General features: G+C 56.7%; 1 protein-coding gene across 8 annotated transcripts in view; it reads left to right on the top strand.

The window, feature by feature from the left end:
- The window catches only part of NFIX (nuclear factor I X), a 100,973-nt gene that overhangs the window by 72,253 nt on the left and 2,837 nt on the right, over nt 1–25,883 (top strand). For 3 of the 8 annotated variants that reach the window (XM_037992066.2, XM_007995466.3, XM_007995464.3), the window contains exons 3-10: nt 5,489–5,551; nt 5,851–5,925; nt 6,327–6,447; nt 7,925–8,061; nt 10,999–11,121; nt 14,031–14,206; nt 19,696–19,843; nt 21,965–22,056. In XM_037992066.2, coding sequence (XP_037847994.1) covers nt 5,489–5,551; nt 5,851–5,925; nt 6,327–6,447; nt 7,925–8,061; nt 10,999–11,121; nt 14,031–14,206; nt 19,696–19,843; nt 21,965–22,056 — 935 coding nt within the window. The remainder of the gene's footprint in view (nt 1–5,488; nt 5,552–5,850; nt 5,926–6,326; nt 6,448–7,924; nt 8,062–10,998; nt 11,122–14,030; nt 14,207–19,695; nt 19,844–21,964; nt 22,057–25,883) is intronic. The other 5 variants (XM_073016889.1, XM_007995470.3, XM_007995465.3 and 2 more) reach the window with 3 other exon arrangements.

The following is a 25,883-nucleotide window of genomic DNA, read 5'->3' as shown; positions in this document are numbered from 1 at the left end:
GGTTCAGCTAAGGCCAAATCTGTGCACGCCCCTCAGCCTCCATAAAATTTGTTAGGCCAAAGTCCGTGGGGGCAATTGGCCAGCAAATTATACATGGCTCCTTTCACAGCACAAGTTTGTTTCGAGTGGGAGCTGAGGCCAGTGTTGGCTGTAGCCAGCAGGAATTCCTTCCTCACCCTAGTGGGAACCATAACTATCTCCCCATCTGTAGCTGGAAAAATATTATACTAAAATCATGCAGCCGGGTGCGGTGGCTCACACCTGTAATCCCAGCACTTTGGGAGGCTGAGACGGGCGGATCACGAGGTCAGGAGATCGAGACGATCCTGGCTAACACAGTGAAACCCCGTCTCTTCTAAAAATACAAAAAATTAGCCGGGCCTGGTGGCGGGTGCCTGTAGTTCCCAGTACTCGGGAGGCTGAGGCAGGAGAATGGTGTGAACCCAGGAGGCGGAGCTTGCAGTGAGCTGAGACCGCACCACAGCACTCCAGCTGGGGCAACAGAGTGAGATTCCGTCTCAAAAAAAAAAAAAAAAGTGCTGTCAGTTGGAGTTTATGTGCAACCCCAGGCTCCTCCTGGCTGCTGGAGCTTCCCCTCCAGAGCCCTACTGAAGAGGCAGAGTCCTCTTGGAAACAGGCGCAAGCACACGTGCCTGCAAACAGCAGAAGGAAGAGAGGGAGGTGCTGAAGAGGTGAGGGGAAGGCAAAGGAAGGACAGAGGGAGGGGAGCCAAGGGAGACAGGGAAGTAAGATCACAAATGGGGATCCAAGGGGAAAGGCAAAGAGCTGAATAAAAGAAGTAAGGTGGGGATTTGTTCCAGGGGCTAAGAAGGGGAGCTGGTGTGGGTGTGAGAAAGGAAATTTTGCAGGGGAACTTTGTAGCTGTTCCAGGGGATACTGAGGGGCCCCCAAGGAAGAGAGGGGCCCAGAGTGACCACTTGGCTGAGCCTGACTCTGGGCTGGGCACTGCCAGAAGCCTCCAGCCCACAAGCTGTTGATGCTGGGGAATGACCCGTGGTGTGCAGATGAATACAGAGTGGCCCCAGAACCTGGAGACAAATCCCGTTTCGAAGGCTTGTTCAGCAGAGCCCACTTGGGCCCATGCAGAGACAGAGTCCAGTCTTATCACCTGTTCCTTCATAGCCCTCCCTTCCAGATGTCTGCAAAGTGGCCAGAACCATGGGCAGGGGAAGCCTCTGCCTCAGAGACATGGATCTCATGAGTAGCCCAGGTCCCCAGAGAAGGACAACCAGCAGAGTTGTGTCTTTGTGTGACACGAGTCAGCCTGACACCCCCAAACAGCATCGAGAATGAGCTGTGGGCTCTGAGATACTCTCCTTCCCCTAGCCTGGCCCAGAAACCAGGGACCTCGAATGCTAGCCTGGCCAAGGCACCTGTCGGACACAGCGGCTGGGTTCAGGTTTTAGGCAGCTGCATTTGATGGGCCGAGTGGGAAGCAGCTGAGAGCACAGAAAGATCTCTCCAGCTCCCAGCACCAGCATGGAGGGAAACTCTGCATTGGTGTGGGGCGAGGGGAAGCAGCAGCACCCACTTTATCCCATCTCCAACCAGTCTCTCCAGGAAGCACCGGGAGCCACAGTCCCTGAAGTGATTGGGAGGGTGGTTGGGTGACCCTGAACTTAGAGGTATGCAGTTAATGTCCTCACTGGCTGGCAAGCAGGCTGGAGAGAAGCCTGAGGCCAGAAAGGCTTCCAGTGGACATGGCCCCAGAAGACTGGGGAATCAGAGACACAGCCCTCGGGGGCGTGGGCCGATGACAGAGGATAAAAGATAAAAGATGGAGCCCGGCACCTGCCTGCGTTGTGCCAGCCAACACTGTCCCTGCCCCTCCACTGGCCCATAGGCCACCAGCTGGCCCATTGTCCCCAGTGAGAGAGCAGACTCTGGAGGGGGCTCCCTCGTGGGCAGGGGCTCACTCATGCACGCCTGCCTGGCAGGGACTGCCAGGGGAGAGCCACCCCGGGCTCAGGGGCGAGGAGGGAAGAAGGGGGGTGGCCGAGAGACGGAGCATGGAGACTGAGTGGGAGGCCCGGCCAGAGTCCGGGAGGCCGCCCTCCACCTTCATAGTGGAGAACAGAGCCCTGCCGTGCTGCAGTCAGGTCCCCTCCTGTGTTGTTGGCAGTGGGCAGTGTGCGGGGCCTGTGAACAGGAGATAAAGAGTTCAGGCAGAGTGTTTTTCCTCACTAACCGTGGATTTGTGTATTTGTTCAGCTGGTGGCTGTGATAAGCCCCATTCTGCCAGATAAAAGCAGAGCAGCCACGAGGCAGGGCCTGGGGAGGGGCGTCCTAAAGGGGCCTTCCTCCTCTCTGTCCCAAATTCCGGGGTTATCCCTTCCCCTGGGGAGCCCAGACAGGCAAGGCAGTCACGACATGGAGATGCTCTGCAGCTCCTGTTGCCCGGGGGGCTGTCCAGAGCAGGCCCAGACCTCAAGGCAAGGCTCCCCAAAGAGCCTCCCCAATGTGGCCCACCAGGTAAGAAAGCTGGTCCACATTGCGCTTCTGGTGGGCAGGATATCTCTTTGCCTCCCCAGGAGCACTTCCACCATGGACCTAGTGGCCTCTCTGGGCCCTGCAGCCACTTGCTGGTTCTTGCCAGCCTCCTTCCTCCATCTATCCAAGGCACATCCCCGAGCTGACAGGGTGCTCAGAGACCTTCACCTGTCACATCCCTGGTGTCCTGAGGTACCTGTTGCCCTCTCGGGACAGGGGTCTACCACATACCTGCTGCCCTCTCGGGACAGGGGTCTACTCTTGAGCTAATTAAGGCCCTGGGCCTTGAGATGCCCTGTGAGGACTTCAGCCACCTTTGAGTAGAGCTGCGGTGTCCCTCGCTCCTGGCGTCAGCCTTCCCTGCTCCTTTCACTGTGCTGGCCAGAGGGGAGAAGGGGAACACTACTTGAGCATATCAGTGGGACCCTGGCTGCAGCTGCCCCGGCCGCAGGCCTGGTTCCCGTGCCTCCGAGCCTGGGTCCAGATTTCCCATGTCTCTGCCTTTTGTCCTGGAGCTGAGCTGAGCATGTCAGGGGCCGGCGGTGGCGGCATTGTGGGCCTCCGGCTGGGGCCGCCAGCCGTAAGATGGCTGCCAAGGTCTAAAATGGCTGCCAGCAGCGCCCGGAGCAGCGCCCGGAGGCGCGTGGCAGGGGCCTCGCTCGCACCGGATCCTCGCTCCCTCTTGTTCCTTTACACAGAGCTAATAGTAATAACAGCAATAACATTTTGGGGCTGTGTCCTGATTTAGAAGGATTTCCTGTCTGTCGCGCTCTCCTGGAGCCCCATTTGTCTCTGCCTCAGTCGCTGGCCCACCTCCATCTCCTTGTCGGGTTCCCTCTCGGCTGTCCCTGGGCTGAGTACACACGTGTGCATCCATACATGCGTGTGCACAGGCACATGGCTTACCATCTCCACTTGGCCTTTTGCAGTGGGTTGGGACCGCTCCCATGGGGTGGACTCTGAGGCTTCCTCCTTCTTCCCCTGACTCTACTGATCTATCTCTGGAGGGCTTGTTGGGGACCGAGTTGTCCCTAGGATGGGTGGGGTTCATAGCAGAGAGACCCCTGGGCAGTAGAGTGGGGACCATGTGCCCCTCGCTGACCTCTGCACATGTATTGTGAGGCTGTGCCCTTCCCAAGCCATGATTTAGAGCAGCCACAGGACTGGGGTCTGAGGAGGCCCTGGGGCGGGCTGCCTGCTCCCTAGACCCCTTGGCTGCCATTGCCAGCCTGGCTGGGGCTCAAATCAGACCCAGAAACCCAGCAATGGGCCAAGGTGAGAGAGTGAGGTAGTGTCAAGAAAGTTCACATTCACACCATGCTATGGCACAGAGAGGTTGCCCTCTCAGGGAACACGGGTGGGCTTCCTCCAGAGCAGAGAGTGCCACTAACAAAGAGATGACTAAGGGTGGGAACCTCTTTTTGTCAAACATATCACCAGGGCTGAGTGAAAGGGGAGGTATGGAAGGATACACCCCAAACCAGAGGTGGTGAAGTGTATCGTTCCATATTAAAAGCACTTGTTAGCACTTTCCGTATTAAAAAGAACTGCATTTTCTTGACTCGCTACAATAGGATTTATTTTTTGGAATTAAAAAATCAAAGTTAAGTGGGGATGGGGTGGAGGGGGAGTGGGGCCTGAAACAGTCACCCTTTTTCACCCATTACATTAAGGCAGGTAGCCTGGAGCGTGCCAGTGCTTTCAGCCCCAGACATGGTGGGGCCCTCATGCTGCAAGCAGGGGTGCCACCCAGGTGGGCTGCATCCTGTCGTCCAGCCCTAGCACCCAGCTCTGTTCCTTGCCTCCTGAGTGGCTGATGGGGTCCCTCACCCCAACCCTAGGGGTGATGTCACCTTTTGGGAACCTCCTTTATGGTGGGGGCAAGCAGGTTGAATCAGGGTGGTGGCAAGATCCAGGAGGCAGGAATGCTCTTTAAAGTTGGGCAAAGCCCTGGCCAATACCAAGGCAAGGTTTTCAGATGCCACCCCCATGTGGTCCCCCTGTGAGCAGCTGATTCTTCACCAAATGCCTGGCTTCCTCCTGCCCCACAACCTGCCTGGCCCCCCTCCACCACCCTCTCGCCAGCTGTCATGCCCAGGCAGGCATTCTGGAGGTCCCCGTTGCGCCCCTGGCACACAAAGCTTTGAGGACCAGGGGGACGGGGGTGGGGGGCTTTCCCAAGCTCAGCAAAATATTCACACACACACTCCACCCTGCCCCCAGTCCTCTGTGAGCTCCCACTGCACAATGAGCCCTTGTCTCGGGGCTCCCTCTGAGCAGCTGTGGCACCGGGGCATGAGACAGCCCAGACAGGCTGGCACAGAGCGGGCGACAGCGTCAGGGCAAACCTCCCCCCTCTGGGTTGCCAGGCACTGCCTGTGAGCATAAAGGTGAGGTGGGGGAGGCGCAGGCAGACAGGAATGGCTTCAATTAACCAAGTTAGGGAAGGGGATGCTCCTCTGGGAGCTGAAGCTGGGTGGGGGATGGGGGACCCTTGGGTCTGTCCCCACTGTGGAGAGAAAGAGTCTCTGACTTCTCTCTTGGGACCCTCCTTGCTCCGGACTCTTGGCCGGTGCTTCTTGCCTGAGGGTGGCTTTGCCCTTAAGGGCACAGTGGACAATGTCTCGGGACAGTTTGGGTTGTCACAACTGGGGTGCTACTGTCATCTAGTGGGTGGAGGCCAGGGATGCTGCTCAGATACCCTACAGTGTACAGGCTGTTCCCCACCACAGAGAGCAATCCAGCCCAAATGTCATCAGTGCTGAGGCTGAGAAACCTGCATTGGGCCTATCTTTCCTTCGCTGCTTTGGGTCTCCCTGAGCCTCCCGGGGCTGGTTTAGGGAGAGAGTGGGGTGAAGGTTTCTGTGGCCGGGGTGGGCCCTCCGTGCTCTTGCACCAGGCTGGAGGGACCAGTGCTTGGCTGGTGCTTATGGAGAACTTTGCTCCTGACACATCCTCCCCTTTGTGTCTCCTGCAGAATCCGGACAATCAGATAGTTCAAACCAGCAAGGAGATGCGGACATCAAACCACTGCCCAACGGTCAGTGCCCCCAACATGCCCAGCTGCATTGTCCTTCATGCCCCTCCACTTCCTTCCCCTACCCTGACTGCCCTGGCCACCCTCACTTCTTCCCCTTCATTCAGCTGTCCCTTGACTGAGCTTAGCCTGCCTGAGGGGATGGGGGCACACCTAGAGCATCTCAGTGTAGACCTGAAGGCCAGCCTGGAGCTGGAAACGGGACTTGGGAGGGACAGTCAGCAGTGGGGAAGATCTTTGGAAATAGCCAGGCAGCCCCCTTCTGGCCTTGTCTTGACTCACTCATCCTTTCCCCTCTTCAGGGCACTTAAGTTTCCAGGACTGTTTTGTGACTTCCGGGGTCTGGAATGTGACGGAGCTGGTGAGAGTATCACAGAGTAAGTGAGTCCTTCCTTCCAGGCCAGGGATGGGGATTGAAAATGAGGAGGTGGGACCTCATGGGATGTCCTCCTAATGGGGTCTTAGGGCAGGTGGATGGGGACAGATGCTTTCTGGGACACTCTCAGCCCCACTGGTGCTGGGCTGGGTACAATAGAGTCTTCCAGGGAGGCCTGTCTCTAGTCTCCATTGCTTTGAAGGAAAAAGAAAAAGTCACAACCAAAGGCTCTTCTCCTGTGACCCCCTAGCTGGGAGGAGGTTCCTTAGCAGCCCAGATGGCCCACTTTCTCCCATCTCCTGGCCCCACTCTGGGCTTCTGGGAAGCCGTTCATGACAACAAAACAGACCCCATCAGGCCTCCCTGCATCTCCAAACCTCATCACCCTCTCATTCTTCCTAGCTCCTGTTGCAACAGCATCAGGGCCCAACTTCTCGCTGGCGGACCTGGAGAGTCCCAGCTACTACAACATCAACCAGGTGACCCTGGGGCGGCGGTCCATCACCTCCCCTCCTTCCACCAGGTGAGCCCAGTGGCCCTGCCTTTCCATCTTCTCTCCACTTCCCCCAGGGCCAGGGCCCTCCCAGTGGCTATAGTCAGCTGTGTCACCAAGGCTGTGGTGCTTCAGAATGTCACCTCTCATTGAGGGCACTGGCTCTAACACTTTAGAGTCCACCATGCGCAGTCACCCCCTGAGCTCCTGCTTTGTGCTGTCATGAAGCACCCAGCCCTGGGGACACAAACTCACACAAGATATAGCTCTGCCTGGAAATGGGAGTCCGAGAAGGTCTCTGTCTTGGGAAGGTGACATTTGAGCCCAGACACAGAGGAGGTTGGGAGGTCTGGGGAAGATGTTCCAGAGAAGAGAGTAGCCTCTATCCCAGTTCAGCCCACATAGGCTGGTGGGACCACCCCACAGAGGGCTTTGGAGGCCAGAAGAAGGCATTTAGACTTCATCGCTGGGTAGTGGGGACCCCTGAGGGGTTTTAAGCAGGGGATGCTGATGGTGTGTGTTCCAGAAAGCTCTCTCCAGCAGCAGTGTGTGTGGGCGGGACTGATAGCCAGTTAGGAGGCCATTGGAAAGGCTGGAGTGGGGGAGGGTCTGGAGGGTGAGGTGGCATGGAGAGGGAGGGAGCTGCTTGCGAGGCAGGGATGTGGGTTCTGGCCAGGGCAAGTTGTGCTAGGCATGGTCCACCCTGCTTTTTTTTTTTGAAACATGGGTGTTTATATTAATTGTGAGATTTTTGGCATTCATTTTGATTTTTTAAAAATATGGGACTAGGCCAGGCACAGTGGCTCGCATCTGTAATCCCAGCACTTTGGGAGGCTGAGTTGGGTGGATCACAAGGTCAGGAGATCGAGGCCATCCTGGCTAACACGGTGAAACCCCCTCTCTACTAAAAAATACAAAAAATTAGCCGGGCATGGTGGCGGGCACCTGTAGTCCCAGCTACTGGGGAGACTGAGGCTGGAGAATGTTGTGAACCCGGGAGGCGGAGCTTGCAGTGAGCTTGCAGAGATCACGCCACTGTGCTCCACTCTGAGTGACAGAGCGAGACTGCATCTCAAAAAAAAAAAAAAAAAAAAAAAGGGACTAAAATATTATTTATATTGATAACTGAGTTTATGGCATTTTTGTCCCTGCGAGTACCTCATTCACCTCACCCTAGCCCTGGGGGCTGCTGGGAAATCATAGGTGGGATACAGGAGGCAGCTGAGGGTTTTGCCAACTTCTCTGATGTGGGCAGCTTGGAGGACCATGGCATCACACATCAGGAACGGGCTTGAGGAAGAAGAGCAGGTTGGAGCTGATGGCTTGAGGGGCCCTAGGGCTGATCTTGGGGTTGGGCATGCAGTGAGTGCCCAGAAATGCTGCTGTCAGCCGGCACCACTTCCCACGTAGAGGGCCATCCATGCGCAGTTCTTTAGCCTGGACAATTGGTCACTCCCTGGAGCCTCGGCCCATCCTTGGCCCATCTGACCCTGTCTTCCTTCCCCAGCACCACCAAGCGCCCCAAGTCCATCGATGACAGCGAGATGGAGAGCCCAGTCGACGACGTGTTCTATCCCGGGACAGGCCGTTCCCCAGCAGCTGGCAGCAGCCAGTCTAGCGGGTGGCCCAACGATGTGGATGCAGGTATGGGTGCGGGGGATCCTGAGCAGAGCAAGGGAAGCCCAGAGCCTTTTTGTCCCCCTCTCAGTTTACCTGGTGAGCCTCCCACCAGTTGTCCCCCTGTCGGGGGGCATTACCCATCTGTTTTCTTTCCTCCTGATCTTCCAGGGAGGGCAGAGCAGGTTGAAGGAAGGGAGTGGAGGCGAGGAGGGATGCTGTCAGAGTCAGCAGTAGAGCCCGTGGTGTGGCAGTGGGAAGCAGAGGGACTGCTAAGCCTCTGGTACCCCACAGTGGGATGGCCGCAGCCCCTCCTGCTATTTCTCTAGAGAGGTTGCCCCACCCTGTGGCCTCATGGTTTAAAGCAGTTTGACACCCTGGGCACTCATGACATCTGGGGGCTCATCGTTCTGTGTAGGGGGATTGTTCTGTGCATGGCAGGATGTTTAGCAGCATCCCTGGCCTCCACCTACAAGATGCCAGCAACAAAACCACCCCCAGTTTTGATGACCAAAAATGCTTCCAGACATTGTCAAACGTCCCCTTGTGGGACAGAATCCTCCCAGGATGAGAACCACTGGTCTCAAGGGCCCAGCTTTACAGAGAGAGGCTTAGAGTCTAGTGAAGAATGAGCAGAGTCCTTTTGAGGCCAGGCAGGGAAGCTAGCGAAGGGGAGAGAGTACAGAAGAAGCCAGCTCAGACCTTCCTAGTCCCCTCTAGGACTCCTCTTCCTGTTGAACCCACCCCCCTTCACCTCCGTTCTTGACTGAGGGTGCAGACAGACCTGGAGAGGACTCTGGAAGAGAGCATGTAACACGTGCGTGTGTGTGTGCATGTGCATGAGCACACGTGTGTGAGGAGGCTGGCTGCAGGAGCCCCCCGCTGATGTGCCAGTGGTACAGCCTGTGTTTATCCTCACTGTGGGTGTGACAGGGCCTGGGAGTGCAGACTCACGCGTGTGGGTTGTGCACAGGGCATGTCTGCTCTGGACAGGCCTGGGCCCTGAGCATCATTCTCCTCCTCCAGAAGATGAGGGTCTGACCTTTGTGTGATGGTTTCTTTGATGTGATGGTTTCTAGATATGCCCCTACTGGGAAGGGCCAAGTGGGCAGGCAGAGGCTGGGGTGGAGCGGGATGGGGCTGGGAGGCACTCCTGCTTTTCTGCTGCCCCAGAACAAATGCAAGTTCCAGCAGCTTCTCTTCCTCCTGGGAGGAGAAAAGGAGGGCTTGCCTCCAGGCCTCAGGCTGAGGGAGTAGGCTGGAGACCCTCCAGACGGCCAGCAGAGGCTGGCCTCTGTGAGAAGGCTTCCTTGTGTGACTCTGGGGTCCCTCCCAGGATCTCCTCGTGGCAGGCAGGGACTTGGGCCAGCATGGGCCACATGCTTCCTTAGGGGAGCCTTGCGAGGCGGAGAGAGGAGTTGAGAAGGCCCGGGAGACTCTTGGGCTACATCCTGGGTCCCTGGCCAGGGCTTCAGTAGGTGATCCCTTCTGCAAGGACTGCCCCTGGGGTGCATAGAGAGCTGTGTCTGCAGTTGGCTCCTGGGGCAAGGGCTCCTGGGCCCCTCTGCCCAGACCTAGTTCCTGAGGAGCCCCCCTCTTCCTGGCTCCTGCTCTCTCCTTGGCTGTTTGCTTTTGTGCCTGCCATTTCTGCATTTCTGCTCCTTCTGGCAGTCCTGCCACGCACGGCCCCCCAACATCCTTCTGCAGCACCCCCAGCTCACTTTCCCCCTCACCCCGCTGTGTGTTGTTTCCCTGGGCTGCGACAAATCGCCAATTAAGCAGCCCAGCTGCAGGACAGGGAACAGCTGGGGAGGCACTGTGCGGCCGTGGGGACAGCTGTGCACAGCTGGTAGGATGCTCCCCCCTCCCCACCGTGCCAGCTATCAGGTGGCACACAGCTGCTGCCAGATAACACCTCTGCTGGTGGCTGGGAGTTCGCCCTTCCCCCGTCCCTTCCCTCTGCAGTTAAGATGGCTCTTTATTTCTCTGTTCTGCAGCCCCTCCACCCCTCACCCAAACTGACTCGATTTGTCCCCCAAGGATGGTAGCTCTAGTGATCTGCCCCAACTCTACTGTATCCCCCCCAACCTGGGTACAACCTTAAAGCTCAGCCCAAGATGGAAGAACCTGGCCCCCTGGGGACCCTGCTTTGTCATTTGGATGCTATGGCCACTGGGCAGAGATGAATTTCTAAAGACAGACTTCAAACAAGGTGTTCTCTGTGCCCTTGTTTCATACTGAATGCCACCCACACCTCTGGCACCAGAAGCAGGGCAGAGCCCTGAAATTACCCATCTTATGGTAGCTGAGTTTCTGGGTCCCCTGGCTGGGGGAGTCCTCTCCCCTCTGGCTCTGCCTCCACAGCCCGGCTAGGCCTGAGCAGCCCGAGGACTCTCCAGGTCCTCTGGCCCCTGTCCCTGCTGTCTCGTTGGGCATTGTGTCCCTCCTGAGGGCTCATGGCTGTGTGTTCCCTTCCCTAAACGGGGCCCTGGCTTCTTCCCACCAGAATCTCCCATTGCCCAGGGCACCATGGCATAGACCCCAGCCTGTCTCTCCCAAACTTACCCCTTCCCGGCTCTCAAGCTGGCGCCCTGGGGTTCCTCCTGCACTCCTTTCCCGATGTCGGTCCTGCATCCCACCCTTTCACTTCATTACCTGCTTGCCAGGGCACAGGCTGGGCCCTTTGCTCACCCCCTGCCTGGCACACACCACCCCACATTACTCAGGGGCCTCGTTTTCCTCTCTGGTCAGAAGCACCCCTTGGCTGGCCTACACACAGGGCCTCGGAACCAGGCCCAGAACAAGGCCTGGGACTGGGCAAGGAGCAGCAGGAGGGAGAACGGTAGAGGAAGGGGCGGTGGGGAGGGGCTGAGGAAAGAAGGAGCAAGCTGCTGGCTTCCCGCCTTCCCTGCGCCCACCCCAGCCCAGCTAAATCTGCCCTGTGTTGCTGCTTCCTCCCCCCAGGCCCGGCTTCTCTAAAGAAGTCAGGAAAGCTGGACTTCTGCAGTGCCCTCTCCTCTCAGGGCAGCTCCCCGCGCATGGCTTTCACCCACCACCCGCTGCCTGTGCTTGCTGGAGTCAGACCAGGTGAGAAACGGGGGGCCCCGGAGGGGGGCAGTTGGGGAGGTGGCTGAGTGTCTAGGGGCAGCTGGCCAGGTGAAGGGGCCAGGGCTGACCCCGAGTGACAGCCCCAAGCTCTCCGAGTAGGATGTGGTGCGGCAGCACCATGTGGTGGGCATGGGAACCAGCCCCTACTTCACATGGCACCCCATGGAGGACCAGGCTGGGCCACTGGGCTGTCCACCTGGCTCCTGAGCAACCTCCCACTTCTTCTCTTTTCTCGCGTGCGTGGGTGCTACATACAACACAAGCCTGTCCCGAGGCCTCCCCAACTCTGGCCCAGTTCTCCTTTTGTCCTGCCAACTATGGGCGGGAAGTCACAGCCTTCTCCCCTGCCCTCCTGCTGGTTCCTCTCTCTTAGCTCCTGGCTGAGCCTGGGCTCTGGTTGTCTCCCAGCATGAGCCCCGGTTGGTGTGGGGCCTGGATGGAGAAGAGTAGTCCTAAGGAGCCCAGGCTCCTGCGGCAAGTAGCTCCCTTGTCTGGGCCTCCCTGCCACTTTCTAGAAAGGAAGGGCTGGGTCTAGGGAGCAGGTGGTACCTGGGCTGCTCTCCAGGAAAAGGAACTGCCCACTGCCGTGGGGCTGCGATCTGACTTCAGTGTCCCAGCTGAGAAGGTGCTCAGGATGAGAACACCTAGGTCGCCCTGAGGAGATAGGATCAGGCAGGAGGCTGTGGGAGCTGAGACCTCAGCCCTGTCACTCCTTCCCTTTCTTCTTCCCTCTCTGGGCACCCACCTGGCAGCAAGAGGCCTGGACTTTTTCTGGACATGGCCCTGTGTCCGCCTGCCATCTCCTGGACTTGTATGTAGGACACAGAAAACGAGGAGGTTTACCTCCTGGCTTCCTCCTTGGGGCCTCCTGGCTGGGAGCCCAGAGGCAACCGGTGCTGGGGCAGGGTGTGGTGGCCGCAAGGTGGGGGCGGGGAGCCCAGGCCCTCTGCACAGGCAGCAGGAGGGCGCAGGCCTGGCTCCTCTGGCTCCAACTCAGCTTTTATGAACTCCAGAGAGAAGCCAAGTTTCCTCAGCCCCCTAATGAAACCGAGAGCAAGAGCGAGCTGATTGGAAACAGACGGGAGGGGGAAGAGCTGGGGCCTGGTCTGGGTTGGCAATTGCGTGTGCAAGAACGCGTATGTGAGGACACGTGTGTGAGAGTGATGGGGCTGAGCACATGAGAACACCGCCTAGGTGGCGGTGGCTGGGTGCACACCAGCTCACACTCAGGAGATGTGTGTGCATATGTCAGATGGCCATCCTGAGCAGACGCTGGCTTTGTCTTCATCCAGAGCCCCAGGGAACCCTCTGCCTCCTCTTGTCCACCACCCAGTCTCCCACCCAGGGCCTGAATTAGGCAGGACTAGTGAGGCACTCACCTTAGGTGCAGTGTGTCAGCAAGTAGCAACTCAGTCATCAAGATAAATAATATTTTAATGGAACATGTTTTTAAAATCCAAACTTTGCAGAAAAAAGGGTATGATGAGCACATACTAGGTGTTTTTTTGTTGTTGTTTTTGTTTTGTTTTGTTTAAGACAGTTTCCTGCTCTATTACTCAGGCTGAATGCAGTGGTACGATTATAGCTCACTGAAGCCTTGAACTGCCAGACTCAAGTGATCCCTCCTGTGTGCCACCCTGGCTAATTTTTAAATGTTTGTTGTAGAGACGGGGTCTTGCTATATTTCTCAGGCTGACCTCCAACTCCTGAATCAAGTGATCCTCCCACCTTGGCCTCCCAAAGCACTGGGATTACAGGTATGAGCCACAGCACTCAGCCATGTCTTTGTTTAAAATGATTTAAAATGTTGAGACTGGCACAGTGGCTTATGCTTGTAATCCCTATGCTTTGGGAGGCCAAGGCAGGAAGACTGTTTGAGGCCAGGAGTTGGAGGCTGCAGTAAGCTGTGATCACGCCACTGCACTCCAGCCTGGATGACAGGGCGAGATCCCGTTTCTATTTGAAAAATCTTGGCCAGGTGCGGTGGCTCACGCCTATAATCCCAGCACTTTGGGAGGCCGAGGTGGGCGGATCATGAGGTCAAGAGATCGAGACCATCCTGGCTAACACGGTGAAACCCCGTCTCTACTAAAAATACAAAAAATTAGCAGGGCATAGTGGCAGGTGCCTGTAGTCCCAGCTACTCGGGAGGCTGAGGCAGGAGAATGGCATGAACCTGGGAGGTGGAGCTTGCAGTGAGCCGAGACCACACCACTGCACTCCAGCCTGGATGACAAAGCAAGACTCCGTCTCAAAAAAAAAAAAAAAAAAAAATTTAGACTGAGCACAGTGGCTCATGCCTGTAATCCCATGTTGGTAGGCCAAGGCAGGTGAATCACTTGAGCCCAGAAGTTTGAGATTAGCCAGGGCAATATGGCAAAATCTCATCTCTAGAAAAAAAAAATGCAAAAATCTGCCAGGCATGGTGGCATGCACCTGTAGTGCTGGTTACTTGGGGGGCTGAGGTGGGAGGATTGCATGAGCCCGGGAGGATCGCTTGCAGTGATCCGTGTTTGTGCCACTGCACAGAGTGAGACCCTGTCTCAAATAATAATAATAATACTTTTTTAAAAAGCCAAATAAAATAAAGACTACCCTGCCTCATCTGCCTCATCCTAATCTCCCAGCGCTGGTTGTGATCAAACTTTATTTACAAAAACAAATGACTGGCCTTTGGACCCTAGTTTGCCGATTTTATTATTTATTTATATTGCATTAAAACTGATGACTGACTTTTTTTGTGCTGCCTTAACTTAACGGCTGCCTCACCTGCTCAGGATCCTCAGGACCCTCAGCCCTCTGACCTGCAGCTCCCCTCCTCTCCTATCCCTCCCACTGGCTGCCTCCTTGGCCCTGACGCCCTTTTTTCCCTGCCCACGTGCATGCAGGGAGCCCCCGGGCCACAGCGTCAGCCCTGCACTTCCCCTCCACGTCCATCATCCAGCAGTCGAGCCCGTATTTCACGCACCCGACCATCCGCTACCACCACCACCACGGGCAGGACTCACTGAAGGAGTTTGTGCAGTTTGTGTGCTCGGATGGCTCGGGCCAGGCCACCGGACAGGTGAGTCCAGAGGGCCCCAGGAGCCCAGCTACAGCCTCATCTCCACATCTATCTGTCTGTCTCAGGGCTCACAGGGAGAGGGCCCAAAAGCCAGGAGCCCGCCTGGGGCTGGAGCAGCAGGGAGCCGGTACTACCAAACGCCTCAATTTTCTGGGTCTGGGGGCGGGGGTCTGTGTATTATGCCAGGGCCTGCCTATCATGGTCTGGAGAAGTGGGGACAGCATCTGGGCCCCTTTGCTCAGGCTCCTTGCCCTTCCCATGGTCCTTGCCCCCTCAGCAGGAGTGAACTCATGATCCAACTCAGATCTGGGCTCCAACCTCCCAGCACTCCTCTTAAACCTTGGAACTGCAAGGATTTGCTAGATTCTAGACCAGGGTTTCCCCAGTATCAGCACTGTTGACATTTGGGGCTGTTTATTCACTATTGTGTGAGACCATCCTGTGCACTGTAGGATGTTGAGCAATATCCCTGGCCTCCACCTGCTAGATGCCAGGAACACCTCCTTCTCCCCAGTCTTGATAATAAAAAAAAAGTCTCCAGATTTCAATGTGCCCAGGAGGGCAAGACTATCCCTAGTGACGAGCACTGTGTCAAGGGAAAGCCCCCATCCACATAGCTGCCAATGAGACCACTGTTGGCAAGACTTTTAACAAAGGTTTCCCAGGACGGTCCCGGTTCTAGAGTGAAACCCTGCTGCTCCTCAGCCCTGGGAGACACACTGGCTCCCCCCAGAGCCCTTCTCTGTCACTGAGGAACAGAAACTCAGGTTTGCTCAGCGAAAGAATGATCCCAGGAGTGGTGGGCCAGAGATGACCCTTCAGTGGGACAGTGGTCCCTGGTTGGAATGTGGAGGTTTCTAGACCTCTGGGAAAAGTCCAGAGCCTCAGCAGCATTCTGTAATAGGAGAAGCTCCAGCTCCTCTGTAGCCAGCCCTCCCAGCCTGGAAGCCTGCTGTGAGAGGTCAGGCAGGGAGGATGCTCAAAGGGCTGTGGTGGGGAAAGGCATCCCAGAAGTCCACACCAGTGGCTGCCTGCTGCCACCAGCCCCATGCTGCCTTGGTGTGCTCTGGCAGAGTGAGCATTCGCTAAGTGCTGGTGTATTGATATGCGGCGGGGCTGTGGCTCCGCCTTCTCGCTCTGTCGTAAGGGAAGCCAGTCCTCTTCCCTCCCTCCTGTTCCCCTCCTGCTGCTTTCCTCCTCATCTTCCTTCCCCCTTTGCCCTTCAAGGATTTCTCTTGGCTGACTCTGCAGCTCCTTGTGTACTGGTAGCTTCGCCCACCTCTCTGGACAAGCTCTGTCCACTTTTAGGGTCATGGAAGGAAGAGCAGACCTGACCTCTGACAGCTGCTGTGCTTGCATCAGAGATACCAGCAGAGTTCAAGGGGAGCTACCAGCCTATGCCTAGCCCCCAAGGGGCCTGGGGTCTGGGATATGTGGCAGAGAGGCCTGGAACATTACCTTACCTGCTTTCTCAACTACCAAGGCAGCCAGGATTTGGAGTCAAATTGAGGCTGGCCTAGAGACCAGGTTAGGCCAAGCAGCCAAACCTAACCATAGAACCCTTGAGAAAGTGGGTCATTTAGTCCTCTGGCCATTCTGAGCCTCTGGTCCTGAGGGCTAGGTCCTGAGCGTTTCCCTTGACTTGACTGTTCAAGATTGAGGACTCTGATATAGAGCCATAGTTTTTAAAAAAGACAGAGGACTCATTTTGCCTAGAAGTTTCTCTTTCTGAGGCAGGCACTTGCTCCGAGCAGGCCATGGACAACAAAACACTACAGACAGGAACTGCAAACAGGTACCTTGATTAAGCAAGGAGTGTGGCCCAGCTGGGGAGCAACCTCTTAGTTTCCTTGTGTGGCCTGTCCTACTGAAGAGAGGGAGAGGGGGCTCAGTGAGGAGCCTGCTTGATGGGGCCCACCCCTGGCTTCTGGGAGGAAGCTAGAGATAGCACTGTGCTACACAACAGGCTGATGCATAGCTGCAGAGAGCCAGAGGGCCCGGCTCCACCACTGATCCAGTGGGCAGGGAGAGGCAGTGCCCAGCTGTGCTTGCACTACAGCCACTGTTAAGCAGTGCTTCTCAGACTTGGCATGCGCGAGAGTCAACTAGAGCCCTGGCTAATGCACAGATGGCTGTGTCTCACCCCCAGAGCAACTGATTCAGCAGGTCTGGGATGGGGACTGAGAATTAGCATTTTTCCTAACTTCATAGGTGATGCTGATGCTGTTTCTAACCTCCTTGAGAATCAGAAGTCACAGATCAGTTTTGCAGGAAAATGTCTGCATAGAAGAATTTTAGGCTGGGCGCGGTGGCTCACACCTGTAATCCTAGCACTTTGGGAGGGTCAGGCAGGCAGATGATTGCCTGAGCTCAGGAGTTCGAGACCAGTCTGGGCAACACGGTAAAACTCCTCTCTACTAAACTACAAAAAATTAGCCGGATGTGACAGCGTGTGCCTGTAGTCCCAGCTACTTGGGAGGCTGAGGCAGGAGAATCGCTTGAACCTGGGAGGCGGAGATTGCAGTGAGCCAAGATTACGCCATCGCACTCCAGCCTGGGCGACAGAGTGAGACTCCATCTCAAAAAAAAAAAAAAAGTGAGGAGTTATACCAGCTTCCAGGCTCCTTCTAGCTCCTAACTCATGAGATTTTAAGGCACTACACAGTCACAAGACCTTGAGGTTTTTAAAACCTCAACTGTACCCCAATCAGAGCTGAGACATGCCAGCCTGGTTGGAATTTACATCTAGAAACTGAATATTGTAAATCAGCAGGTTTCAATGTCTGGCCATATCAGGCAGGGATTAGCATTATCAGGTGGGATTAACAATTTAGATACTCCTGGGGGAGACAGGCTCTGAAGCTGGAGGAAGGCAGAGGCCGCCTTGGGGTTGCTTGGAAGGCCTCTGTGTCCCAGCCCTGGGGAAGCGTGAGCTCAGGACACCTGGAGAGGAGGAGTGAGGCTGTGATCAGACCATCCCATTCCCTCCTTCTAGGCAGGCATGGACATGAGGGGAGGCGTCGCATCACCTTTCTCTGCAGAGCTGCAAACCTCTGCGCTCTGACCTGCACTGTTACCTGGAACTGAGGGTCCCTTTCCAAAACAATACCCGCACAAAAGTTCTCCAGCCCAGGACACATATGGGGACCAGCAGCCACTGTTTGCTTTTGTCAGGGCCACTGAGAGTTGTCATCCTTGGAGTGGGCAGGAATGGGTCAAAGGAACCATTTAGAGGGACAATATGTCAGACCTAGATGTTGGTCATAGTGGTAAAAAAAAACAAAACAGTGGGCAGAGAAGCCAGAGTTCAGAAGGGCGTGCTGCATAGGCCAGCCTGGGCTTCCGTGACTTTAAAGTGCAACAGGAAGGACAAGTCGATCCCACATGCTTTGTGGTACTTGGGTACTGCATGCTTCTGCCGACTCATTGGGGAGCTGGCAGGGATTGAGGGGGTGGCCTGTTCTGAAGGTTCCAGTGAGATCAAGAATGTCCTAGAGGAACAGGGCAGAGAAAGATAGGTTGTGATTCAGGGGATCTGGCTGGTCCCCACAGAGGGGACAGGGTTCTTTGAGCAGGCCTTGAAGGGTGTGGGAAATAGTTTTTCATACAGAGAGCTCCACAACAAGCCAGCATGCAGTCCTGCCTGCTCGGCCTGTGTTCTGGAAACCCCAGTTAGTGTGGAATGGGAAGTGCAAAGGGGCGGTAGGGGGTGGACCGGTAGAGGCATCCCCCATGGGGGCCTTGAATGCCCAACTGAGGAGATTGGACTTCATGTTGGGTGTAGCTGGGGTCGTGGAAGGTTCCAGAAGACTGGAGAAACCTGAGCTGATGTGGATTTTGGGGAGAGGATTGATGAGCCTGCTGGAAAGAATCCTAGCATCCCTGGAGTCAGACAGATATGGATGTGAATTCCAGGTCTGGCCAATTGCAGCTGGGTGACTTAGGATAAACCATTTAATGGCCCAGAGCCTCAGTTTCCTCAGTTGTGAAATAGGGAGAATAGAGCGTCCTTTGTGTCAAGTCTTTCCAGGGCGGGCCTATTAATGCTTGGACTGATGGTCCTTTTTTGTGGGGGCTGTCCTGTGCACTGCAGGATGTCGAGTAGCATCCTGGCCTCTACCCAGCCCCTCCAGCCCCTTTGTTGTGACAACTGAAAGTGTCTCCACACATTGCCAGTGTCTCCTTGAGGGGGACAGAATTACCCCTGGGTGAGAACGAATGCTTTCTGGGATGGGTCGGGAGTTACACAACAGAACTAACGCACCTGGTCCAGGGCTGGACATTGAGGGTCCTGAGCTGATAACCACAGTTTCAGCAGAGGGGAGCCCCACATACCAGCTCATTGTCATCGTCCAGCTGAAATCAGTGAGGACAGAAGGAGGCACTGGCTGGAGACATCAAGGGGATGGGCTCCTCGGGGCTTGCTCACCAATAGGAGGAGGAGTACACAGGATCCTCTCTGGGTCTCGAATGTGGGTGCCCAGAAGGGTGGAACTCTATCCCACAGGAGAGTTGCCAGTTTAGGATGAAAAGCACAGGCCAGGCCTTCTTGAGCCCACGCCTCAGTGGTCATCAGGGTCCTGTTCAGAGCAGCAGGAGGTGTGTGCCCAAACCTCCAGGGAGGTCTCTCCAGGGAACCTGCCTGGGAGAGGGAGGGGCACCTCTGTCCTTTGGCACCTATGTGTCCTGAAGCCAGAAGGCCAACCCACACAAGGCCATGCACGGGGCCTGGAGGAGAAAATCCAGTTAGAAGCAAATGAGGGCATAAAGGACAAGGAATGCATCCTGGCAGCCGAGCATCCGTGGTGTCTGAGGGCGTCCTACAGGGAAGTCCTCCTGAAGAGCCTCACGGGCAGTAGAGTTGGCAGCGACGGATTTTCTTCCCTGGCCATTCTTGAGAGAACAGGTCAGCGCCCTACTACCCACAGGCAGTGAGGACCCAGGCTGCTGGAGCTGAGGACGAGCTCCCCAACTTCTGGTGGCCTCCTGAGGACATGTTATGGGGTGGGTGCTGGCAGGACTGCCGTCCTTGGTTGGGTGAACTGGCTCAGCCTGACAGCCTTTAGAGGGAGGTGGGCATGTGCTTTGGGGAACCGGGGGAGCAGAGTGAGCGCGCTCATCTTTCCTGCTGTAGGAGATGGTCTTCAGGAGTGTGAGAGTTCTAGGTGCAGCTGCACATATTTGCTAGGTGGCACATTTTGGTACCTAAAACATTTTCCCTAAGAAGTAACAAACCACCCGTCGAACATCCCTCCCTCCCTCCCACAACTTCAAAAGAGGACCAAAAAAAAAAAAAAAAGAGAAACACCTGAGAGACCAAATAGAGGCCTTACACCCTCACCCATCCCGTGCCCTGGAGGAGAGGACCCGATCCTGGATCTTCCACCGGGAGCGCCCGCTCTCAGGAGCGAGCTGGCGCGGCCGCGCAGGGGAGCGTGTGTCTGTGTGTGATGTGCCTTCATGCGTCACTCTATTTATGTTGTTCGCAGCCCAACGGTAGCGGCCAGGGCAAAGTCCCGGGGTCATTTTTGCTACCGCCGCCGCCTCCAGTGGCCAGACCTGTGCCCCTTCCTATGCCTGATTCCAAATCCACCAGCACTGCCCCAGACGGCGCCGCCTTGACTCCTCCATCACCTTGTAAGTGGACGATGAAACCGAAACCACAACGCCCAGCGTCCCCGGCCCGTCCAAACAGTCTCCACTGCAAAAAGAAAAGCCTTCCCCCTCCCCACCACCAAAGCCCCTCAACCCAGAGCACCATGGACAAGAGCAGAGCCGAGCCCTCCAACCACAGCCTCCCTCCCGGGCCTCAGTTGCACCAGCCAGCACCCCACGAGCCCCCTGCCCGCTGCTCCCAGCCGGGGCCCCTGGCCCAGGCCCCTCTGGGGGGCGGGAGGGAGAGCACAGCGGGGGTGCGCAGGCCAGGGGTGCTGGCGGGGGTGGGAGGGGGCGGGGAGGCACAGCCATGCCATCTTCATGCCTGATTGCTGTTTTTTTTTTGTTTTTTGTTTTTGTTTTTTAATTTTTTTGTTGTTTCGTTGTTCCCCCCACACCAAGAAAATCAAATGTAACCACAAGGCGACGCCACCACCATCCCCTTTTTGCCTTGCCCCTCACCTCCATCCCTGGGCCCTTGGGCCTCAAAGACGCAGCAGGCCAGCCCCTGACCCCTTCCCCCTCAGTCTCACATTTGGTTTCTCGTTGTTCCTCTTTTTTTTTCCCCCTCCCATCCCTCTGCCCTCCCTTCTCCTCAATTCCTTTCCCAGGTTAGATGTTCCAAGGACAAGGGAGGGCTGTGGGCTTTGGCTTACTTCATCTCTCTCTCTGTCTCTCTTTCTTTTCTTTTCTTTTTTTTTTCCTCTTAAACCAATGACAAATTTTGTCAAAGGGAAAAGAAGAAAAATCAGTCGAGAGGTCCCAGGTAGACCCGGCGTGAAGGACAGAGGATGGGGCGGGTGCTGTCTGTGGGCCAGGGTGGGCAGCTCTGGGGCTGGGCAGGCCACAGGCCAGGGCAGTTCGGTGGCGGCGGGAGGGGTGGCCCATCTCACACTGCTCTCCGCTCACTCTGTCTCTCCTCCTTTCTTGTGGTTTGAGTTCTTTTCCCCTCTCCATCCTCTTCATGCCATCTTCCCATCTGCATCCGCCATAAGACATGAAGTCACAGTCATTGGAGGTGGGCAGGGTGGGGGATGGGAGCTGGGCTACAGGGTTTGGGGGCCACTTCTGGAGAGAGGTGGGCAGAATCTGGTGAGCATGGAGTCCCTGGGTGTGTCTGGTGCAGGGCAGTGGTGGGCCTCCCAGGTAACCTGTGATATTCCTTGCCTCCTCTGGGGGCATCTTCCCTTCTGGGGGTGCAGGGCCTGTTCCCTCTGGCAGAGCTCCATCTGGAAACCTGAGAGGAACTCAGAGCTGTTGGGATCATTTTGTCCTTGGGCCCCAGGATGGCTGCCAGGCTCTCCAGCCTCCTCCTCTATTGCATTGGTCCTGGAACCACAGACCTGTTGGACCTGGTGCATCAGTCAGAGGAGGAGAATGCCATGGGCCTGAGCCTTGCTACCCCTGGGCCCAAGCCAGGCAGCCAGCTCCTAGGCCCCTCTCTGACCCTGCCCTACCTGGCTCAGCCCTCCACTGGGCACCCTTTGGGTTCCCCAAGCCTGCCTGCCTGGTCCTTGGGCCTGCCCAGGGTGGTAAGAGGTGTAGCATCTAGCTAGGCCACCCAGGTTGGAGAGGTAGCCTGGCTGGGAAGGCCTTCCTGAAGCAGGGTGGGGCCGGGCTGCCAAAGCCTCCCCTCTCCCGTGGCCCCCTCTCTTCAGTACCTGAGAGGGGCCAGTGGGAAAGCAGGGGTATCCACTGAGGGTGCTTGTGGACCAGGACTATCCCCAGCCCTGTCCAGTGCCTCACTAGCAGGTGGAACTGGGTCCAAGGGACATTTGTCTCAGCCCCCAGGGCCTCTCCCTCATCCCAGCCGTGAAAAAGGATGCCTGGCTGAGACTGGCTTTGGAGTGGGGGTGTGTCGGGGGTGTAGTGTGTGTTCCTGGTCAGTGAGAAGATGAGAGTATCCCTCTGTAGTGGGGGGGCAGGCTCGGAGCCTGGCCTCCAGCTTGGATGCCCCTCTGGCCCGTCCTTCCCACTGCCAGCCTAAACCTGGGCAGCATGGTCTAACTCAGTCTCTCCCTCTCTCAGCAGCCCCGAGGGGCAGTGCCCAGGTGGGCCCCAAGGCCTGACAGGGTCTCTCCCTCTCTCCCCTGCTCCCCACAGCATTCGCAACGACAGGCGCCTCCTCTGCCAACCGGTTTGTCAGCATCGGACCCCGGGACGGCAACTTTCTGAACATCCCACAGCAGTCTCAGGTAGGAGACCCTGCCCACCACCTGGATGCAGGGACCAGGAGAGCAGGCAGGGTTGCAGGGAATCTTGGTGTTAGGGAAGAGCCTGGAGTCCTTGGGGCTAACGGAGAGAGAGGTCTGAGGCAGGGCTGGAGGGCCCAGGCTTTTGCACGCCCAGCTGAGCCTGTCTCCCCAGGCAGCCCCCAGGCTCCCTGGCTAATCAGCTAATTGGATAATTAGCTCTGACAGCCCTGGCCCTGGGGAAGGCGGCCAAGGACCCAAGTCTAGAGACCCTCTGGGCCAGGCCTGGTGGAAGCAAAGATGGAAGCCTGAGGCCCATCAGGAGGAGAATAGAGTCTGCCTCACTGCTTTCACCCTCCCCGGCTGGAAGCCCTGGCCCCTAGCCCTTCCCTTTCCCCTGGCTTTGGGTGGGCTGGGTGACTGGTGGAGGAGGGACAGAGGGCCTGGTGGGCTGCGTGCCCAGAGACTGGCACTGAGGGCAGGGCAGGGCAGGCTGCTGCCCTAGAGGCCCCTCACCCAAGTCCTCAGGAGTCCTGTTAGGGAGAAGGCCAGCATGCTGGAGACCCCATCCTTGCTCCTATCTCCTGCTGACACCACCCCTAGTTCTCACAAGGAGACAGATCCCTGTCACAAGCAAGAGATAAGACAACTCTTAGCCCTCCAGGTGGAGACCCCAGAGGCCAGTGCGCACAGAGCCCAGTGCCCTTGGGGGCACAGGGAAGACCCATCTCAGGAGGAGGGCAGAGGCAGCTTTAGGGGGCCTGAGGCTTTCACAGCCCAGGGTTTTGAAAAATAACATGCAAATATCTTTCTTTTGCACATTTTACAAAAACACCTCCTTGGAGGTGTCCTCAGCTCTGGGAAATCCACCTCTGTCAAGAGCCCCTGGGGCCACCTCTCATCTCCTGCTCTGCCTCTCTCTGCTCTGGGGCCTGAGTCCAGAGAAAGTTGGTGGATGGAAGTTTTGTGTGTGGTTTGAGATTTTTTTTTTTTTTCTTTTTCTTTTTCTTTTCCTTTCCTTCCCTCAAAAAAAAAAAAAAAAAAAAAAAAAAGCCAAAAAACTTTGTCAAACTTCAAACTTCAGAGCTCCCTAGTGGCAAGGAGGGGAGGGGAAGAGAACTTCAACCCCCTCCAGCTTCCCACCCCCTTTCCCCAGAGTCACGTCTGACCCGTCTGGTTTCCAGGAGCAACCAGACATGATGTAACACCCAGATGAACTTGAACTTGGGGGTGTTGAGAAGAAAAACAATGGCTCCGAGCAGGGGCTGGAGCCAGCCCCCTCTGCTCTGTGCCAGGGAGGCCGAGAGAGCCCTGCTGGCAGAGGCGGGAGGGGGTGCCAGAGGAAGGGACAGCAGGCGGGCCTCCCCTCCTGGCTCTGGGCTGGCACCAGGCTGCAGGGCTCCATTGCTCCCTCCCTCCTGCCGCCTGCCTGGGCTGCTCGCAGCTCTGCGGTCGGTCGTGCGCTCCGCTCCGGGGACCACTGCCACGAGCCTTCCCGGCTAACCCTGTTTCCACTGCCTCTTTTACTTTCTTTGCTCACTTTGCTTGGATGTTTGGGGGCCAAGTCAGAGTTTGAGGCAAGTTTGAGAAAGTTTGTTTCCCCCCATGTTCCCTGTGTCTTGGGCTCCAGGAGGTAGGAGGAAGGAGTCCCAGCGGGGATCCAGGGCCCCTGAGCAGGCAGGTGTGTCTGGGACTGGTCGGGGGAGCTGGAGTTGGACAAGCAGAGCTGGAGCGCTCGGGCCTGGGGGCAGGCAGGCGGCTGCAATGGGCGCAGGGGGTACAACCGGGGGTGGTTTCCACAGTAACCAGTGACTTTAGCTGATCTCTGGAGCACCAGATGGAGAGAGAACAATAGAATGAGGGAAGAAAAGAGAATTTTAGCAATTTTGTCATTCCCTGGGCAGCGCTTTTTACTTAGTTTTAATCAATTTTGGACCTGGCTCAGGAAGTAGGGAGGGGTGAGCAGAGAAAGCCACTCTGTGCTTGGCAGCAGATCCCCCATTCCTGGGACCTTTGGGGAGGTGCCGGGGAGCCCCCTTGGGGCAGCCTTTGTCCCTAACTCCAGACCTGGAACCAGAGTCTTCCCTCCCTGAGGAGGACCCCCCAGTCTGAGCATTGGCAATTGTCCCCAACTGTACAGCTCTGGAAACCCCAAAGGGGCCAGTGTGGGGCCCTGGCATGGTCTGCCAGGGGCAGATAGGGCAGGTGGGGCCCTCCCTGTCCTATTGTCCACAAGCCTCATTTGCCTGGTGAGGAGCGGGGTGGGCTCACCACCATAGCCAGCCTCCCCCTCAACCTCGGAGCAATGGCACAGGGTTCCTCTATAGTCTCCCCTTGGGAAGGGGGTCCCAGGGAACAGGCCCAAGCCTGTGGCGGGTGGGGGTCACCCAGCCCAGGCGGTTCCCACCCCCGGGCCTGGGCCAGAAGCCCAGGAGCTGGCTCTGGGCCGGTTCTCCCCCACCCACTCTGGGGATGCCTCAGACCTGGGTTTCCGCCTTAGCCTCACCAGGCTCCAGTGAGCCTCTGTTTGGCCTGTAGTCAATTGACCCGTTGGACTTGGGGCAGGTGCTTGAGGAGCCCCGCTGAGGGAGGGCAGGTCTCTTGTGTGTACTGTTCAGCACATGCAGGAAGTTTAGCATTTCTGCCCACCCAGCAGCGCCTGGTCATTGTGGCAATCCCAAACCCCACACTTCCAGATGCTCTTGATCTGCACTGTCCATTGTGGTAGCCACGGGCCACGTGTGGCTGTTTACATTTAAATTAACTTATTAAGTAAAGAAAAATTTGGTTCCTCAGTTACAGTCGCCGCATTTCAAGTGCTTAGAAACCACTTGTGGCTAGTGGCTACTGCAATGGAAATGAGAACATTTCCATTGTCACAGAAAGTGCTAGATGATCTCCAAGGCCCTTTCTGAAACCCAGTGTCCCTATCCTCAGTCCCAAACCAGAGCCTGAGAGCAGGTCTGGCCTGCAGGCAGAATGTTTGACCAAAGCAATGTTTTAAATATTGGAAATTTTCACACGAAATTCTGTCTGGGCTTCTGGTTTCTTTTGAAAAGTTGGCAGATGAGCTGCCCTGGGCCCTCACTCACCCTGACCTAGGCAGGGCACAGGCATTCCAGCCACCACAGAACCTGCTTCCTCGTGCTCGCAGCACAGGCAGCAGTTAGAAGCACAGCCTGCACTGCCCCTTACATTTGAACCCTGGCTCTGTTGCCCGAGGGCTGTGTGGCCTCAGGCAGGTCACCCACCCGCTCTGTGCCTGGCTTCCCTGTGGGATCAGGGCAGGGGTGGAGTGAACCAGGACCTGGTATGTGCTCTGTAGTTGGCTCTGCCTGGCCTCTGCAGACCAGAGTCTGTGACAGCCTGGAAGAGGCCCCAAGATGCATTTTCGGGGACCCTCATTTTGCCCCAAGGGTACTACCAGGTGCACCCAGGCCCAGTAGACCACAGTAGACCCTGACCCACCACTTTGCCAGGAGGTGGGGCTGGAGCCTTGGATGGAGGGCATAGCCAAGCAGCTCAGTCCCTTGGGGTCTGCCCTGGGTGTGCTCTGAGCTGAGCCACCAGACACAGGCAGACAAGGCCCTGTCTGTGAGAAGGCAGCACCCCCTGCTGGCATTGTGAAGGAAGTGACGCTCACCCCAGGGAGCCTCAGGTCCTTCCTCAGTGTCTAGTGTCCTGAGGGTAGAAGATCAAGCACTGTGGGCTACGTGGCCCCTCCCCTAGGCCTGGCGCTACTAGGGACTGAAGCCATGTGGTTCCTCTGCCCCCAGCTTTTCAGCCTGTGGGACCTTGGCTGGGGTATATAGATGGGAATTTCTGCTTTT

This window comes from Chlorocebus sabaeus, chromosome 6 (genome assembly GCF_047675955.1).
Source record: "Chlorocebus sabaeus isolate Y175 chromosome 6, mChlSab1.0.hap1, whole genome shotgun sequence".
In the NCBI taxonomy this organism is placed as follows: Eukaryota; Metazoa; Chordata; class Mammalia; order Primates; family Cercopithecidae; genus Chlorocebus; species Chlorocebus sabaeus.
Note: the sequence above shows the minus strand (reverse complement) of the source record. Positions and strands in the feature narration are given on the sequence as shown.